The sequence below is a fragment of the Coptis chinensis genome, chromosome 3 (genome assembly GCF_015680905.1).
Source record: "Coptis chinensis isolate HL-2020 chromosome 3, ASM1568090v1, whole genome shotgun sequence".
Lineage (NCBI taxonomy): Eukaryota > Viridiplantae > Streptophyta > Magnoliopsida > Ranunculales > Ranunculaceae > Coptis > Coptis chinensis.
Window position 1 is genome coordinate 112632524 of NC_141458.1, and position 17105 is coordinate 112649628.

The 17105-nt window shown below is 36.4% G+C and overlaps 2 protein-coding genes across 4 annotated transcripts; both read left to right on the forward strand.

Annotated features, from left to right (window-relative positions):
• Window positions 1-4369: 4369 nt before the first annotated feature.
• LOC147513071 (Aldolase superfamily protein) lies at window positions 4370-8942 on the forward strand. Of its 2 annotated transcripts, none has more exons than XM_086596113.1 (10): window positions 4370-4867; window positions 4943-5023; window positions 5103-5207; window positions 5298-5378; window positions 5502-5566; window positions 7085-7154; window positions 7281-7358; window positions 7735-7832; window positions 7919-8054; window positions 8613-8942. In XM_086596113.1, the coding sequence occupies exons 1-10, from the start codon at window positions 4538-4540 to the stop codon at window positions 8757-8759; spliced, it is 1191 nt and encodes a 396-aa protein (XP_086452239.1). In that variant the 5' UTR covers window positions 4370-4537; the 3' UTR covers window positions 8760-8942. The 2 variants fall into 2 exon arrangements, with proteins under 2 accessions (XP_086452239.1, XP_086452241.1); XM_086596115.1 differs by having other exon boundaries at window positions 4457-4867; window positions 8476-8614.
• Window positions 8943-11592: 2650 nt separating this feature from the next.
• On the forward strand, window positions 11593-17105 carry LOC147513072 (beta-fructofuranosidase, soluble isoenzyme I-like). 2 transcript variants are annotated; one of them, XM_086596111.1, is made up of 7 exons: window positions 11710-12448; window positions 12777-12785; window positions 14177-15033; window positions 15734-15895; window positions 16107-16342; window positions 16513-16600; window positions 16687-17105. In XM_086596111.1, the coding sequence occupies exons 1-7, from the start codon at window positions 12025-12027 to the stop codon at window positions 16879-16881; spliced, it is 1971 nt and encodes a 656-aa protein (XP_086452237.1). In that variant the 5' UTR covers window positions 11710-12024; the 3' UTR covers window positions 16882-17105. The 2 variants fall into 2 exon arrangements, with proteins under 2 accessions (XP_086452238.1, XP_086452237.1); XM_086596112.1 differs by lacking the exon at window positions 12777-12785 and having other exon boundaries at window positions 11593-12448.

The window sequence follows — 17105 nt, forward strand, 5'->3', positions numbered from 1 at the left end:
TGTAGTATGATTGCAGAACAATCAGCTACTTCTTACAGAGGCAAAACTGGCAAAATGAACCACGTGTAGGAACATCATGCCCTGCAACTTCCATACAATCTGTATGGAAAGCTCTCTGACAACCATGGCAAATATATCAAATTTTGCCACCCCTTGCATCAAGACAAACTGCGCACATGTCCTCTGGGTGATTGTGCTCAGCAGTATCTCGACTAATCAAATGTTGCAAAGTTCAAAATCTATCTTGTTTGCAAAGGACAACAACATGTTTCAACTGCGCAGCAACAGTTCCAAGTAAGTCAATTGCCGGTGCATGAGTGGAAATGTCTTTTGATTTCAACCCAGCATTTTGTAGTAGCATCACACAGAGAACCTGCAAATAAATTGTAATTAACATCTACACAAAGATTTTTCAATTGGTGATCACGATGAATAATCTTTGGATTACAATGTTCGTGAAGGTACTCTAATCCATGAGTTGTGCCTAGAGCCACTCTTTTTCTGGTAGGCCAATCCAGAACTGGCTCCCCAGGTTTAACCTCTGCAATTCATAGGCATATATTTAGAGAAAATTGTAAAATCACGTAAACAAATTATATAAAATAGATAATATCCATCGAATGACATTTCACAATACTGATGGGCAATGGATTTAAGGGAAAAAACAACACCCAGAATTCCATAATGACTAATCATAGTTCTGCTAGCGAAGGGGAAGATATAACAGTATGTCTTCATAACGTATTGAGAAACTTAAACAATAATAAGAAATTAATAGACACATACTAAGACTCACCAAAAAAACAAACCCACCCCCACCTTCACTGCTCCTCAACAACCTCTTCGTCGAGCTTTGTTGAGCAATCAGTTGCTTCAATTTTTTTTGTTCGGGTACTCTTACAATATCCACCTTTTAGTCGCCAATCTTTTTCTCTGTTTCTATGCTCGATTAGCCGTGTTGTTGACCCCCTTTATTTTTTTGAGATGGGAGAGGTCTTCTAAGAGATTTTATGTGAGACGAAGAAGGAGTAAGCATCGGTTTTAGGCTTCTGTGATAGTTCCAGGATGTGGAAGAGAATGGAAAAGAATCGGTTCTTATTCTCTAATTAGACTTTTCCATTTCTTAACCTCTTATTAAATAACGCAATTATTGCTAATTAAATGACATTAATAGTAATGCGTACAAATGAGAATGGCGTGGATTTGGTTTTCTAATATACTCCCACATGAAAAGACTGATTGGCCCTATTTAAAGGTGTTAAGCAATTGTTTTGTTTAAGGACAATATCGGTACTGAGAATTTATAAACACATAAAAAGACAAAGTAGTTCTCATTAATAAATAGCTAGGCATCTGATTTTATTATTCATCAAGGGTATTATGCGTCAGAAAAAGTCTCGGATGAATTTAAGAGGCCACCGATCATTATAGACTATACTAGTAGTAGAGATATCTAATAAATCATGATTAAATCACCAATATTGGCGATATATATATGAAAGAAAGCACATTTGAGGAACAATGCACTTACCTTTACGAAATCTTTCGAACCAAACTATCAGAGTCAAACTTGTTGGAGTGCACAAGTCTGAATTGCTCAATCATTGTTTTGAAAAATATCTTGAATTGTTCAATCAATATATGCACAGTCTAATGTTACTATTTATTTATTTATATTTATAAAAATAGAAATAGATTAGAAGATGAATTTATTAATTATTGTTTAATGAAGCATACACCCTAGTAGGGTTTATGTATACTGAGAAATGAGAGAATTACATTCACAAAATAGAAATAATTCAAAACTTACATAGTCTGAAAAAAATATACTACTATCTAATTTCCATACACCGATTTTACCAATGAGATTATCGGAAAAAAAAAAAAAAAATGCCAGTGAATTTGCTAATAAGTGAGCTTATACTACCAAATCTTCAATATTTCCACCTTTCCATACTTACAATATTCTTTACAATGATTTAGATCATATTCTTCATCATTTCCTTCTTTAACAATGCGGAGCAAGCAAAGAAAAGTCACAATGAGAACAATAACTAAGAACAAGATATTAATGTCAATTTACCGCGTTTGACATAATATGATTCCACCCATCCCTAAAATTATATGATTTATTTTTCATCTTGGTTCCTCATCAAATTGCAAAAATTAGTGTTAATTGGGTGAACCGATAAAGACGATATATACATGAAATAGTTAGGCCCAATGAGTCGATCACTTACCCTCTTTTAAATGTATTTCGCATGATACTTCCTATATAACAAGATAATTGCTTTAATTTGTTAGGATCGCATGCGTGTCACTACCATACACCCATAGATTATCAAAAAAAAAAAACACAACAACAACAACCATACATCCACACAGGTAACACCAGACCATCTTTGTTTGATCTTCTGCAGTTCCATCACTATAACTCGCAACTGCTTATGAGAAAAGGCCATACTTGTATATCATTATGAATCAGACTAGCTTCTTGTTGTCGTTTTTGTTCTCAAATTGTTGAATCTCTTCACCACATCTTATGGCAATGTCTTTTTGTTGTTCAAATGTAGTATTAGTTTTCAAGTTGTTTCCAAATGTCGAAACCCCTCATTATTTCCATAAAGCTTTTATTCTGCCTTCTTTTTGGAGTCCGTACCTGAAGCAAACATGGAACTCAGGATTATTGGTAGGTATGGTTGCGATTTGGATGCATCATAACAAAATTGTTTTTGAAAGTTCTACTTCTAATGTGGATATTTGTAAAAAAAAAAAAACAATTAGATCCCACGTACATCTTATGCACTGACCATCTCTCCAAAGCCCACATGGATGACATTGTGAGAGATAAACACTTTTATATGTTTTGGAATATTAATTTCATATTCAAGCCACCACCTACTCTGAAATCTTGTTTATGGATCCCTCCCGAGCATAGTAAAGTTGAATTTTGATGGTGTCTCTTTTGGCAATCTAGGTCCTTCAGGTATAGGCATAACCTTTAGAAACTTTATTAGTGATTTTCGTATTACTCTTCATAAGAAATTAGGTGTCACCACCAATTACAAAGTAGAGTGTCATGCTATTGTTTTGGGAGTGGAAAGTGCTATTGCACGAGGTTGGTTAAAAATTTGGGTAGAGTTTGATTCCTCTGCAGCAGTGGCTTCTTTCACTAGCGGATAAATCATTTGGAAACTATGAGCAAAATAGAAAGCATGTCAGCTGAAACTTCAATCCCTCTCCATTACTCACACATTGAGAGAGCCCAACATTACAGATGATATATTGTCAAAAACAGGTGCAAGCTTGCAAGAAAATGCTTCGATCATCACTGAAGAAAAGCCATTATGGTTTATTAGATGGGAAAAGCCCTATAAGAGCATCTTTAGGAGAGCTACCAAAAAAACACTAAAAATTTGAAGCAAAAAAACACCAAACCAAAAAAACACCAAACAACTTTATGAGTAACATCAAAATTTCACCAAACAACTACGCGGTTTTGGCAAAACCGCCCTATATAACTTACGCGGTTTTGCCAAAACCGCGCCACTAAAGCCCAACTGATAGGCCTAAGCTTACGCGGTTTTCATAAAACCGCGCCATGTATAACACATAAATTTTTTTTTTTTTCTTTCCCAATCTCTGGCGCGGTTTTGTGAAAACCGCGTCATATAAGTCCAATTAGAAGCCCAAGCCCACGCGGTGTTGGGAAAACCGCGTGAGTGATTTGATACATCATCAAATCTGGAAGCAAATATTAGTATTTTTTTGGTGTTTTCATCAATATGTAGCTCTCCTGAAGTTGAAAAAACACCAAAGATGCTCTAATACATTTGTGAGAATATACTAGTATTATATGTTGTATACCCAGCTTGTTAGAGTGCAAGTAACATCTTGGTTAGAATCAGAGTTTGGATTTCCAGACTCAAACCATTCTTTTAAACTTACCTAGCAAAAAAAAAGTATATCATTATGTTGCAAAACACGATACAGATTTGTGAATTTCTGGTAGGTATAAATCACCCAAATGTTAACAGTACAACACACAGAAATATAAGAAAACTTGAACATAAACAAATTAAACAAGAAGAGAATATAACCTGGTTTGACAACGTTACTGTTAAATTAGAAATTCAATGGTTTTACCTAATGTTTTAAACTTTTGTTTGCTGAAAACTAGAAAAAGAACAACAATTCAAATTTAAGCAAATCCAGGTTCCATATTTCCATGGGTTTTAGAATTTAAGCAAAAAAAAACGTTTTCCTTCCACCAGCAGCGATGTATTCGAGGACAGGCCTCCACATCTCCTCGATCTCATCGATCAGGATTCCCTAAAACACCCCCACTTTCTCACTTCTTTTCCTTAGCAAAATCGATATTTTCTTCTCACTCGGGGGCAAATATCCAAAACTAATAAACATTATTATCCACCACACTCTTGTTCACTAACAGTCTTTAACTCTTTAACTAACTCCTATAAATACACTCGTATTTGTTCTTCACCAAACCCAAACAGTGAATAAAAGTTGATCCGAAATGTCGGTGTCGTTATCATCTCCTTCACCAACATCTCTATTAACACCAAAATCTCTCAAGTTTTCAACTCCTTCAATATCACCAAATCTTCATTTCGGTTTCCATAAATCTTTCCCTCTCATTCGTGCTTCCATTGGCAACAACACTTCTTCTTCTTCTTCTTCCGTTGGCACTGGTGTAAGCAGTGAGCTAGATGCAATTGCAAGTTACAGTGAGATCGTACCTGATACTGTCATTTTCGATGATTTCGAAAGGTTTCCGCCAACTGCAGCTACAGTTAGCTCTGCTCTTCTTCTTGGTATTTGTGGTCTTCCAGATACCATATTTCGGGTGAGTTATTTTATTTAGAATATAATAATAATAATTGAAGCATTTAATTAAATGTTTGTAATTTTGACTCTGCAGAATGCTATAGACAATGCTTTGTCTGATACAGAGTGTTATGGACTAGAGGACTCGAGTCGATTCTCTTGCTTCTACAATAAGGTCTCCTCCTCCCCTTTTTTTATATTGTCACTGGTTTAACTTGTTTATTGAATTTTAATGACCACCTTTGGTTTAACAGGCTTTAGTGAATGTTGGTGTTGATTTAGCGAAATTTGTTCCTGGACGAGTATCGACTGAAGTGGATGCTCGTCTTGCTTATGACACACATGGTATTATTAGAAAGGTATTTTTTTTTATGTCTGCTCAAGTATTGTTTCCCTGATGAATATTCTACTGCTTACTTATTATGAAGTCATTAATTGTAAACTTCTAGGTGCATGAGCTCTTGAGGTTGTACAGTGAAATGGATGTACCTCCAGAGCGACTTCTGTTCAAAATTCCTTCGACTTGGCAAGTAAGTTAGTCTGAAAGTATGGTTCCGGAGATGAAATATTCTTTTATATCTGAGTTTTGCAATAGGATACAGGGTAATTCTATTCGTATGATGGTGTTTTCACATTTGTTGCTTCTATTTCAGGGAATAGAGGCCTCTAGAGTGCTGGAGTCTGAAGGCATTCAAACGCATATGACATTTGTTTACAGGTTAATCTTAGTTGCAAAGTTAACCAAGAAGTTTCCTATTTTCCCTTTCATGTTTTCTCTGCTTCTTTGCTGTCTAGCTTATTTCTTAAAATTATGTCTATATGATACTGAGCTTTTTATTTGTAGACTTATTGAAGAGAGATTATAAAAAATATATAGCAATGTGTAGCAACTATAAATAGTAATGGGAGTTGAAGCACACCATCTTCCTTTACAAATTTCCTATCAAAGTGATGGTGCTACTCTTACAAATCATGAGTATGGTTTCGAGACAATAATTGTATGCAAAATTATGTGGGCACAGAAATCCAAATGATGAAAATTTTGAGTGTGGTTTCATCTAAAAAATTATAGTGACGCACTAAACTGTAAACAAAGGTCATATGTGTTTGTATGCCAAAATTTTATCAATAAGTAAGGTTATGCAATTTTTTTTTTTTTTTTTTTTTTTTTTTGGCATAACATATTTGTCCAATATGTAACTTAGTAAGAGAATCCTGTTACTAGGGTTGTCACTTCCACTATAGTAGCTGCTCAAAATGTTAGGTGCTTTTCAGCTTGGGTCCTACTCCTTTTCACTCCCTCTCTCTCTCTCTCTCTCTCTCTCTCACACACACACACACACAGTCCTGTTAGTAAGAATGTCTCATAATTTGGTGGTATCACTCCAACAAATGCCAGAGCACCTAATCCTTGATTCACTGCAAAAATATATGTGATGATGATGGTGATAATAAGGAATTAGATACTAGTCTGTGGCTTGTTTTCCTTGGGAAAAAATGCATTACATGGAATTTGCAAGAGTTACACACCCACACAAATACACAAGGAAAAGACATAAGCGAAGGGAAACATGCACTACAGAATTTTGATAATGGAGATACATAATTTAGTTCATCGAAAGATACCTAGTAAAAGCATCCCAGTTGTCCATCATCCAGTTCTTGCTCTAGCTGCAGGCCTCCCAAGACAATCAGCAGAGCCATCTTTTGTGCACTCCGAATTGTTTCTTTCATTTCCATCCTTATGTGACCATCTTTTGTGTGCTCCACATTCTATTTTTCATTTCCGTTCTTTAACTGATCAAGTTTCATGCAACTATATTATGAGACATACTGCAAGAATTATAGTAAATTTTACCAAAATAGTACCTCTATCATGTTATTAATAAAACAGAGAAGGAATATATCTTTCTTTACTTTTGTTTCCAGCATATTGTTAATTTTGTCTTTGCCATTTTCCCTATGCTGATTTTAGCGATTTTATATAATACCTTCATTTTATGATAAATGCATATAAGTAGGTTACATGTTATAGAGATTTGGCGAATGAATTAATTGGAGTGGTGCCTTGATGAATTGTGCTATTTCTTTCATAGTTATGACTTAAGAGAAACTTTCGATTAATGAGTAATGGATTCTCATCATTGTTGTGTGTGTGTGTGTGTAAACTTTCTCTTCTTCATCTCATGACTGTATTGAAACTTGATTGTGTGGTGGTCTCGTGCTGATTCTTCAGCTTCTGTCAAGCAGCAGCTGCGGCTCAAGCGGGTGCATCTGTTATCCAGATATTTGTTGGTCGCCTTAGGGTATATACATATATTTGTCAAGTTTTATTTATCTTATTTATGGCTGGGGAGGTGGTACTTGTTTACTTAGTTTTCATATTGGTTGATGAAAAGTGCTGAGCATGACAAATAATATTTGCTTATCAGGACTGGGCTCGCAATCATTCTGGTGACGCTGAGATAGATGCAGCTTTGGAAAGAGGAGAAGATCCTGGACTAGCTTTGGTTAGCTTCTAATATATTTTTTTTAATTGTTCCCGAGTTGTGAGTATTAGTTCAAATTATAAGTTCTATATGCAAGTGGTTTTCAAAGATACCTGCTTGATGCTTAACATGAGGAAAGAAGAACATTGTTTGTTTGGATAGAGCATTAGCAGTTCCATCCAACATTTAGTCATGAAAATTTGGTAGAATCTATACCAGTATTACCTATTTTTGTTGCATCCAATCTGTATACCTGTATCTGGACTTTTTCAGAAAATTGTAATTGATTGGGCAACTCATTTGAATTGGAGTAGACATGTCAGTGGATTTTATTTTGATGAATTTCGTGACCTTTGGAGCAAAGTAGGAATGTATCATGAGTTCATCGTAACTACAGGTAACAAAGGCATACAATTACATTCACAAATGTGGATCTAAATCGAAGTTGATGGCAGCAGCGGTTCGCAACAAGCAAGATTTATTCAGTCTTCTTGGGTAAAAATACTGTTTCGCATTTGAGTATTTTCCAGAGGGGATAAATAATCTGCTGAATATTCTTGATTTCTCTTCCTATTTCACAGGGTTGATTACATTATTGCACCCTTGAAAGTAATGCAGTCCCTCAAGGAAACCACTGCTCCTGCCAATGAGAAATATTCTTTTGTGAGGAGGCTATCACCAAATTCTGCCATTGGCTACAAATTCATTGAAGAAGAGGTTTGGTTCTCACTTCCATTACCTTTATTAGCTTTGATTGGGTAAGGTTAAGAGTGTTTGTTTCCCTCGTATAAAGGTGGTAGGGAACCCAGAGTTCTTTTCATGCCATTATATTTGTAGAAGAGGATATTATTGTTACGAGAGAGTTCTTCATTGATTATAATTACTATCTAGCCACTCACATGTTTTCCTGTTAATTGATATGTCACTGGTTTGTTGCTAACCTGTGCACCAGTTCAGGCCAGTTGTTTCAGGTGTCACCTCTTAGATACTATTTTTTCAGAGTTAAGTTGTCCTCATCATATGACTATGATGTACTTCAGCACTGAAACTATGAATTATGCATAGAATATTTGGAAATTACTTAATTAGTTCTGTTTCCTTGAGGATGATGGATTGAACTCCATTTTTGGTATCCAAGCTACGTTGGTGCAAAGAGATGCAGTTGCAGCTATTTTTCCATCTGGTCTATTCTGTGATTAACTGAAGCTTCTTAAAACAAGGAATGAGGGAACAGTGTCTTTGCTCGTAGTAGTCTGATTGTTTAATTGTTTGCAGCTAGTCAAGTGGGACCAGTTAACCTTTGCTTCCGCGATGGGTCCTGCTGCTGAAGAGCTTCTTGCTACTGGACTGGAAGGTTACATCAATCAGACAAAGCGTGTGGAAGAGCTATTTGGAAAGATATGGCCTCCCCCTAATGTTTAAGTGATCCTTGGTGTCGTAAAGCAGATGTAATTTTCGTTTCATGGAGAAAAGTAGAGCCTGTTGTTCGAGTTCTTGTTCAATGTACCTGAATGTTTTAAAGCTTGTTGTAGTTCACTTTGTAGACTTTTTACGTATGTGCCTTCCCAAAAGCAGCCAAGAATAAGATTGTCTTTCCACTTCCAACGCTACTGAGTTTCAAAGTTTTGCTGGTAGTGTAATGTTTGTACTTCTGCATATTATCTGGTGAAAAACAGACCTATGTGCGGAATTGTTATTATTTCTTCGATTCCATCTTGCTGTGGAAATTTGATAAGAACTCCTTTAAACCCATTAAAGCAAACGTGAAGTTTGACTTCTCAAGGACAAGTGATAACACCATTTCTCCTATTTGTTTCTTTTGCTGGATGAAAGCTGGTTGCCTTTTTCTCTGGGTACACGGTGGGCTACAGAAGCATTTTCGTTTTCATTCATATTGCAGGCCGAGATTACCAAGTCACAACTACAAGTGTGATATTGAATCTTGTATATTCGAATTTGGGTTCGATTAAGAGAGCATTTAATATAAATATACCATTACCAGTTTATATCACAACTGTCTTGATGCTATTGTCTATTCTCCCCTTCAATAGTAAGTAATAATTAAGTAATACACTCTGCTTCCTTCCAACAGAGTTGGAAAAACAATCAACGAACTCCTTGTTACCGTACGTCCACACCACAAAACCACATACTATATGTATAATAAGGTTTATTCAAATGGCAAATCAAAATCTGACCAACGCACACGGTAGTACGGTACATCTGATACATATTCTATCGATCTCTTCATGCATATCACTAGCTTCTCCACAGAATGTTTCCCATATAAGTTCATGTATACCATAACAATTATGTATCTTCATCTCTTTCTGCCTTCTTATACACAAATTAAACATAGCGGACATGATCAACCCCCACTCTAGCTTTCCAGACCTTGAAAATGAATACCCTTCTTCCTATACTCCTCTGCCAGACCACATAGAGCAACAACATGAAACTGAAAAGAATATTGTTGACAAAAAAGTGTATTTTGTTGATTGTATCTTCGTTCTTGTTCGTTGCTCTTCTGTTGATCTTAATTGTACCAGATGAAAGATCAGCAAGCCCAATTTTGATTGAAGAGGATTTATCATCGACTTCATCCGTGATATTAAGGCCTTATAAACGCCTTGAGGGGTATCAGAAGGCATATCAGAGAAGTCTTTTAATTAGGCCAGCGGCCTTCAGCGATGGGAAGTCATTTCCATGGTCTAACACTATGTTATCTTGGCAGAGAACTAATTATCATTTTCAAAGTGAGCAGAATTGGATGAATGGTTGGTGGTTTTCTTTGTTTAAGTTTCCAACATTTTAGTCATTTCAGTTTGCTAGCTTATAAGCCTTTGTAGTTTGTACAAGGTTGATATTCATAGTGTCTAATACAGTGGTATATGATCGAAAATTTAAACTTACTTAGTTTGATTTAGATCAGTGATCAGAGTATATATAAAGATGCATAATGGAGGACTTCCCACAGGAGGCCGGGGTGCATTAAATCAGTGATCTGATGAAGATCCCCACTGCACACGAGGGAGAACATAACCGATGCATATATATTATTTTGCATGTCTTCAGTGCGCGAGATGTATGGTGCGCAGGTAATGTGGGCTTTTGGATCAGTTTGGTGCAGGTAATGTGGGCTTTGGATCAGTATTTTTGCCATGCAATACACACGCACTTTTAGTATGAGTGGCCCAGATTTGATAGCATATCATACGACCTGCGCACCATAGATTTAGCCATTATACATTGGCCCGACCGTCTATATGTTGATATTTCTTGATGTGTTCCATATGTATTTGATAATATATTTTATATATATTTAAAATGTAGTAACTAATAATTGGTTGGTACGTGACTACGTGAGCGTGGTCACTATGGGCGTGACTGCGTGAGTAGAGTGAGGATTCTGTTTTTATTCGATCATTTTTTTTTTCTTTTAATAAACGGATTTCCTTCATAGTCTTTAGTGTTTACTGACCTGTCATGCTGGTTTCACGCTTGCTATTGAAGCTGACGCTATCTTTGCTCATCTTGGTTGCTGCCTCACCATTGTTGATATTTTGATATTCAAAATAAAAGATGCAAAAATACTCACGTGTGTTGGTGCACAATCTAGAGTTGATCACGGTTTCTTGCGAAAAGAACAAGGGCTATTTCTAGAAGGGAAAAGTGACATTGGGTTGCCTGCTTGCTTGTGTGAAAGAGAAGAGAATAGAAAAGACAGTAACGTGAGGACTCGTTGTTGGCATTTTAAAAAGAGAGGAGAAGAAAAATTGGGAGGAAGACCGAAAGAAGAGAAAAAACTGACGAGGTGGGGTGGGGCGAGACAGAAAAACATACATATTAGAGCATTCTCAATGTAGATAAATATCACGGGGATGTGACAATATTCACTTCTAAATGGTCAAAAATCTTTGCCCAATGCAAAGGTATATCAAGGTGACTATTTTTCCAAGTCAAAACGAAAGTGAAACTTTCAATCGAAATAATAGCTGAATTGGAAACTTCAGACGGAATGTTTCATTGTCGGTTTGCATTAGAAATGTTTTAATTGAATAAACTCAAGAGTTCGCGTTGCACTCATGGATCAGCCCAGAAAAGTGAATTATAAATCCCTAATATTCCCAATATCTTGTCTAACCTAAACAAATAAACAAATGAAATATAGATATGCCTATGATTACCCCGAAAATAAGATAAGGTTGATAATTATTGGAAATGAACGTGCACTTTCATTTTCACGCCGCGGACCAAGTGCCCACTACACTGGTGATATTCAATCGAGTACATTGATTTGGGTTCGGTTAAGAGTTCATTTAACAGTTTACATTACAACCTGTTTCTCACAAGTGTGTTCACTTTATTGGCTCTTCTCCCTTCAATAATACACATCCTTCTCTCTCTACACAGTTCCAACTGAGTTGGAAAACCAATCAGTTAACCATTTGTCTACCACGCACACCACATATTACAAGATCTGACCCACATGATCACATCTGACATTCTGACACATCACTTCTCTACACAGGCCTTCCATATAAATTTGATCCATACATACTTTCCATAGTAATTGTTTCATATCATCATCTCTTCCTGCCTTTTTTTTTTATCGGTAAACCTGTTTTAAATAAAATCAGTAACTCTTTCTGCCTTCTCTTTCTGCTTTCTCACACACAAAATAAACATGGCGGGCGTGATCAACCCTTTCTCCAGTTTTCTAGACCTGGAAAATGAATACCCGTCATCTTATACTCCTTTGCCAGACCATGTAGTGCAACAACAGGAAACTGATCAAAAGAAAAGCCACACACCTAAAAAGGGTATATTGTTGACTGTATCTTTCTTCTTGTTCGTTGCTCTTGTGTTGATCGTAATTGGACCTGATCAGAGATCAGCCGGCCCAATAGTGATCGAAGAGGATTTGTTATCAAATTCGAGTTCGTCCGAGAAATTGAGGCCTTATACACCTCGAGGAGTATCAGAAGGCGTATCAGAGAAGTCGTTTAGGCCGCTTTTTAGTGATGCGAAATCATTTCCATGGTCTAATACTATGTTATCTTGGCAGAGAACTGGTTATCATTTTCAACCTGAGCAGAATTGGATTAATGGTTGGAGATTTTCTTTGCTTTATGTTCTGCAACATTTATTTTTTAGCATATCATATTATCACTATTTCAGTATCGATCTCCATTTTTTCAATATTTAGCTTTTCCCAGTGCTTATAAGTATTTTCAAAGGTTCTTATTCCTATTGCTTGAACAAAATGATTAACTACTGAAACTTACTTAAGTTTGACGCAAATCAGTGATTTGAGTATAATTTATTTGATAAACCGATGGAATCAGTGATTTAGAAGTCATTTTCTCTTTCTAATACTACTTTTTCTTTCCTTGCGTCTTGATTGCTGCGATGGAAATGTGAATGTTTCTGCATCAGATCCGGATGGTAAGTAATTCTTGTCCATATACTTGTTTATTTACAGACACTGCTAATAAACACTCATTTAAGGAGTTGCACCTGTACAAGGGAGCCAATTAGGACCCACACACGCACTATATGGGAAATTAGGGTCTCTCTCCAAATATGAACAAAAAAAAACACGGTCAATCCAATTTGATTATTTATATCTCAACATAACGTATGATCAATGAAAACATTTATTAACAATCATTATGCACGAACAATTATTATGTATGCAATTATGCATAATAATTATTCATATCTGAACATAATGTATGATTAGTGAAAACACCTATTATTGACCAGTATAAACAAAGGGTATGCATATTGATTGTTCATATTTCAAAATGACTTATGAACAATCATTGTGAACAACATAACTTATAAACAATTATTGTGCATACCAAAACGACATAAGGGTAAAATTAGAAAATATTTATTTCAAATCCGGACTATTTGTCCTCACTTATTATTTTCATCCGAAAATTGGTTTTTTTGGGTTATTTGTAGAGAAACATTGGGTTAACTAATATTACCCCCACTAGATGAGCCAATTAGGATTTCCCTCCACTATGGGAAATTAGGGTCTTTCTCCTAAATACAAAAAAAAAAAAAAAAAAAAAAGATGTTCTTGGTCTTGTGAGATGCCAATTAGGCCTTTTTCCTCCACTATGGGAAATTAGTGGGTGATTTCTCCTACAAATAAAAAAAAAAAAAAAAAAAAAAATCAAATTGGGTTGACCGATTTTTTTTGTGTGTATATTTGGGAAAAAAAGAGACCCTAATTTCCAATCTAGTGGAAGGAAAATCTAATTGGCTCATCTAGGAGGGTTCACCTTTATTTGTATTTCAAATTTGCCTTTTATAGTGATTTAGAAAAATATTTGTGGGAGAGAGTCTTTTGATATGAAATTGGTCTTTTCTTGAAAAGTAAAATGGTCGGCGAAGGAGGGCCATTTAGGTAGCGTGGAGCCGTGGATGTCTTTGTTCGTTTACTGCACATCGGTAGAGCTGATAACTTAATGTAGGAAAGTAGGTAGCAACCACGGATAATGAAATCAATAGGCACGTGTTACTAATAGCTAGAAAGTAGAAACGAGGCTGCAAGAGGCAAAAGGTATCCACTATCCTGTGGCTCCTTGGTCAAACCTGTGTCGTCTGGGCCTAATTACTTGAGAAGGTCCCAAAAAACAATAAGGCTACAGTAGTCAGCATCTGATAGTTCTTCAAGGAAAATTGAAATGAAGTGATTCTAAACCCAATTACTAAATATGTGTGGACTTTTGAAAATAGGACTCAGAACGTTAAATTAGAAATGGTATTGAGCAATTGAGCGCAACTCGTGATCATTCCATGTTGTTTTTCTCACTTTGCAGGTCCCTTGTTTTACAAAGGATGGTATCATCTATTTTACCAATACAATCCAGATTCAGCAGTCTGGGGAAACATAACATGGGCCCATGCAGTTTCAAAAGATCTTATGAATTGGTTCCATCTCCCTTGGGCCATGGTCCCTGATCATTGGTATGATATCAATGGCGTTTGGACAGGTTCGGCAACATTCCTCCCTGATGGCTCTATTGTTATGATCTACACTGGGTCCACAAATGAGTCGGTTCAGGTCCAAAATGTTGCATTTCCAGCCAACCTATCTGATCCATTACTCCTCAATTGGGTCAAGTATTCTGGTAACCCTGTATTAGTCCCGCCACCAGGCATCGGTATAAAGGACTTTCGAGATCCAACCACGGCGCTGTATGTAGGGGGGAACAAATGGCGGATTGTTATTGGATCAAAAGTTAGTACTACTGGTATTGCACTTGTGTATGAAACAGCTGATTTCCTAGACTACAAGTTACTGGATGGGGTGCTACATCAAGTTCCTACAACAGGAATGTGGGAGTGTGTTGACCTGTATCCGGTTTCTACAACTGCTAAGAATGGGCTGGATACATCAGTTAGTGGGCCTGAAGTGAAACATGTTTTAAAGGCCAGCCTTGATGATAATAAGAAGGATTTCTATGCCCTAGGAACTTATGACGTCGCAAGCAATACTTGGACGCCAGACGATCCTGAATTAGATGTTGGTATTGGAATTCGGTATGATTACGGTAAATATTATGCATCTAAGACATTTTATGATCAGAACAAACAGAGGAGAATTTTATGGAGTTGGATTGGTGAGACTGATAGCGAAAATGCCGATATACTGAAGGATTGGTCAGGTCTCATGGTAATATTTCTCACTGAAAATGACTATATAGAACGAACTGAGTTACCGTGTTGAACCTCGCCATGACTACCAATTCGTTTTTATGGGCTTTAGTAGCAGCCCAATGAATGAGTTACTTGCCATGCCAACCTCGAAGTCCTCAGCCTCAATCCGCACCCCCTTTTCCATTCTTCAATTCTAAGAAATCTCCAGGGGGTGTTAACTAAGTGTCAAAAAAACTCTATTAAATGGGGTGCTAAACCGTAGGTAATAATAGACTATTAGTTGATAGAGGGGGTGGAGAATTCTTTATCTCGTTATTAGTTGATAAATACGACATTTGAACACACGTTTGAACAAAAGAAACGTTCGGATGTCATTTGGAGTGACGACGTCTCTATTTATTTCTAAAGTCACAATTTGAAAATTTTAAATTTGAATTTAAGAGGGATGTCACTTCAAGTGTCATCGAGTTTAAATCAAACTTTTTTATACTTACCTGTTAGGAACAATAGAGAGTGAATATTAATGAACTATACAATAATTTACAATTAGAGTTGTAAAATTCTAATAGCACCTAGGTGGAGCCTATGTAGAGGTGTAATTTTACACCCCCATTAGAGATGCCCTAATTAATTGTCAATACAAAATGGTAATAATAATTCCTTTTCGCCTTAATACTAATAATAAGTCCCTTTTTCGTTGTGTGACACTATGACAGGGTATTCCAAGGGTGGTAACATTCGATACAGAAACAAAGACAAATTTACTTCAATGGCCAGTGGAGGAAGTGGAGAGCTTGAGGCAAAGCAGTAAAAAATTTGACAGAGTAGAACTTGAAGCAGGGTCTATCGTGCCACTTGATGTTGGCACCGCCACACAGGTCAGCTTGTTTTTGTTTATCGTTTCGTACTCGTGTTTCTTTATAGTAATCTCTAACTCATTGGGAAACATACAAGCAATATTTTAGAACAAAAACTGAATACAACATTGATTGATTAGGAGCATCTCTCTCTTTACAAGAGTTGATATTGTGGTTTTTCAGTTCCAAGCTCACATAGTGATTTAATGGCATGTTTGGCATGTTTTGGCAGTTAGACATAACCGCGGACATTGAGATAGATGGCCAGGCCTTAGAGCGAACAATAGAAGCTGATGTATTATACAATTGTAGTACCAGCAATGGTGCTGCTGGAAGAGGTGCCTTGGGGCCTTTTGGTCTGCTTGTTTTTGCAGATGAAAGCCGTTCAGAACAGACAGCAATTTATTTTTACATTGCAAAAGGCACCGATGGCCATTTCAAAACTTTCTTTTGCACCGATGAATCTAGGTATATAGACTTGAACTGAAACAAACAACTGAAATTACTGCTACAGTTTTGCAAGTTTTTTGTGATTTTCCCTTATACTGAATGAAAAACTGAGCTTGAAAGCTAAGTTGCGAAAAATAAAAATAAAATAAAAAACTTAGAATTATTAATGAAGTCACTGTTTCCTTCAGGTCTTCCAAAGCCAGTGATGTTGGTAAACAAGTCTACGGAAGCATTGTCCCTGTACTTGATGGAGAAAAATATACTTTGAGAATACTTGTAAGTAGACTACTCTGTTTCTCGCAAAATATTGTGACTAGAGTTCACAGTATAATCTATCTCATGTTGATCGATATGTATGGCAGGTTGATCATTCGATAACTGAAGCTTTTGCGCAAGGTGGAAGGACATGCATTACTTCTCGCATTTATCCAACCGAAGCGATATATGGCGCAGCACGTTTGTTTCTATTCAACAATGCAACTCAAGCTAATGTTACAGTTACTTCCCTCAAGATATGGCAAATGAGTTCTGCATCATTTCAACACTATCCACTCTAAACAAGGATGGGCTAGTATGTATTATAATTGAGTATGCCATTCCTGCTTATCAACACAATTTTTCCAAACCCTATCATTCCTTGTGTCCAGTATCACCTCTGTTTCTTCATCCCTTTCTTTCCCTAGTTTTTTGAATTATGCCGAAGCCTCACAAATTGTATCCAATCCTTGTACAGTTGTACTTATATGTATTATATCAATACAAGAGCAATCAAGAAAACAAA

Excerpts from the sequence above, each read along its gene's own strand:
- LOC147513071 (XM_086596113.1), top strand. The coding sequence starts at position 4,538 with ATGTCGGTGTCGTTATCATCTCCTTCACCAACATCTCTATTAACACCA. Across the intron at positions 5,567-7,084 it reads CATATGACATTTGTTTACAG|CTTCTGTCAAGCAGCAGCTG; the intron begins GTTAATCTTAGT and ends CTGATTCTTCAG. Across the intron at positions 8,055-8,612 it reads ACAAATTCATTGAAGAAGAG|CTAGTCAAGTGGGACCAGTT; the intron begins GTTTGGTTCTCA and ends AATTGTTTGCAG.
- LOC147513072 (XM_086596111.1), top strand. The coding sequence starts at position 12,025 with ATGGCGGGCGTGATCAACCCTTTCTCCAGTTTTCTAGACCTGGAAAAT. Across the intron at positions 15,896-16,106 it reads ATGTTGGCACCGCCACACAG|TTAGACATAACCGCGGACAT; the intron begins GTCAGCTTGTTT and ends ATGTTTTGGCAG. Across the intron at positions 16,343-16,512 it reads TTTTGCACCGATGAATCTAG|GTCTTCCAAAGCCAGTGATG; the intron begins GTATATAGACTT and ends TGTTTCCTTCAG.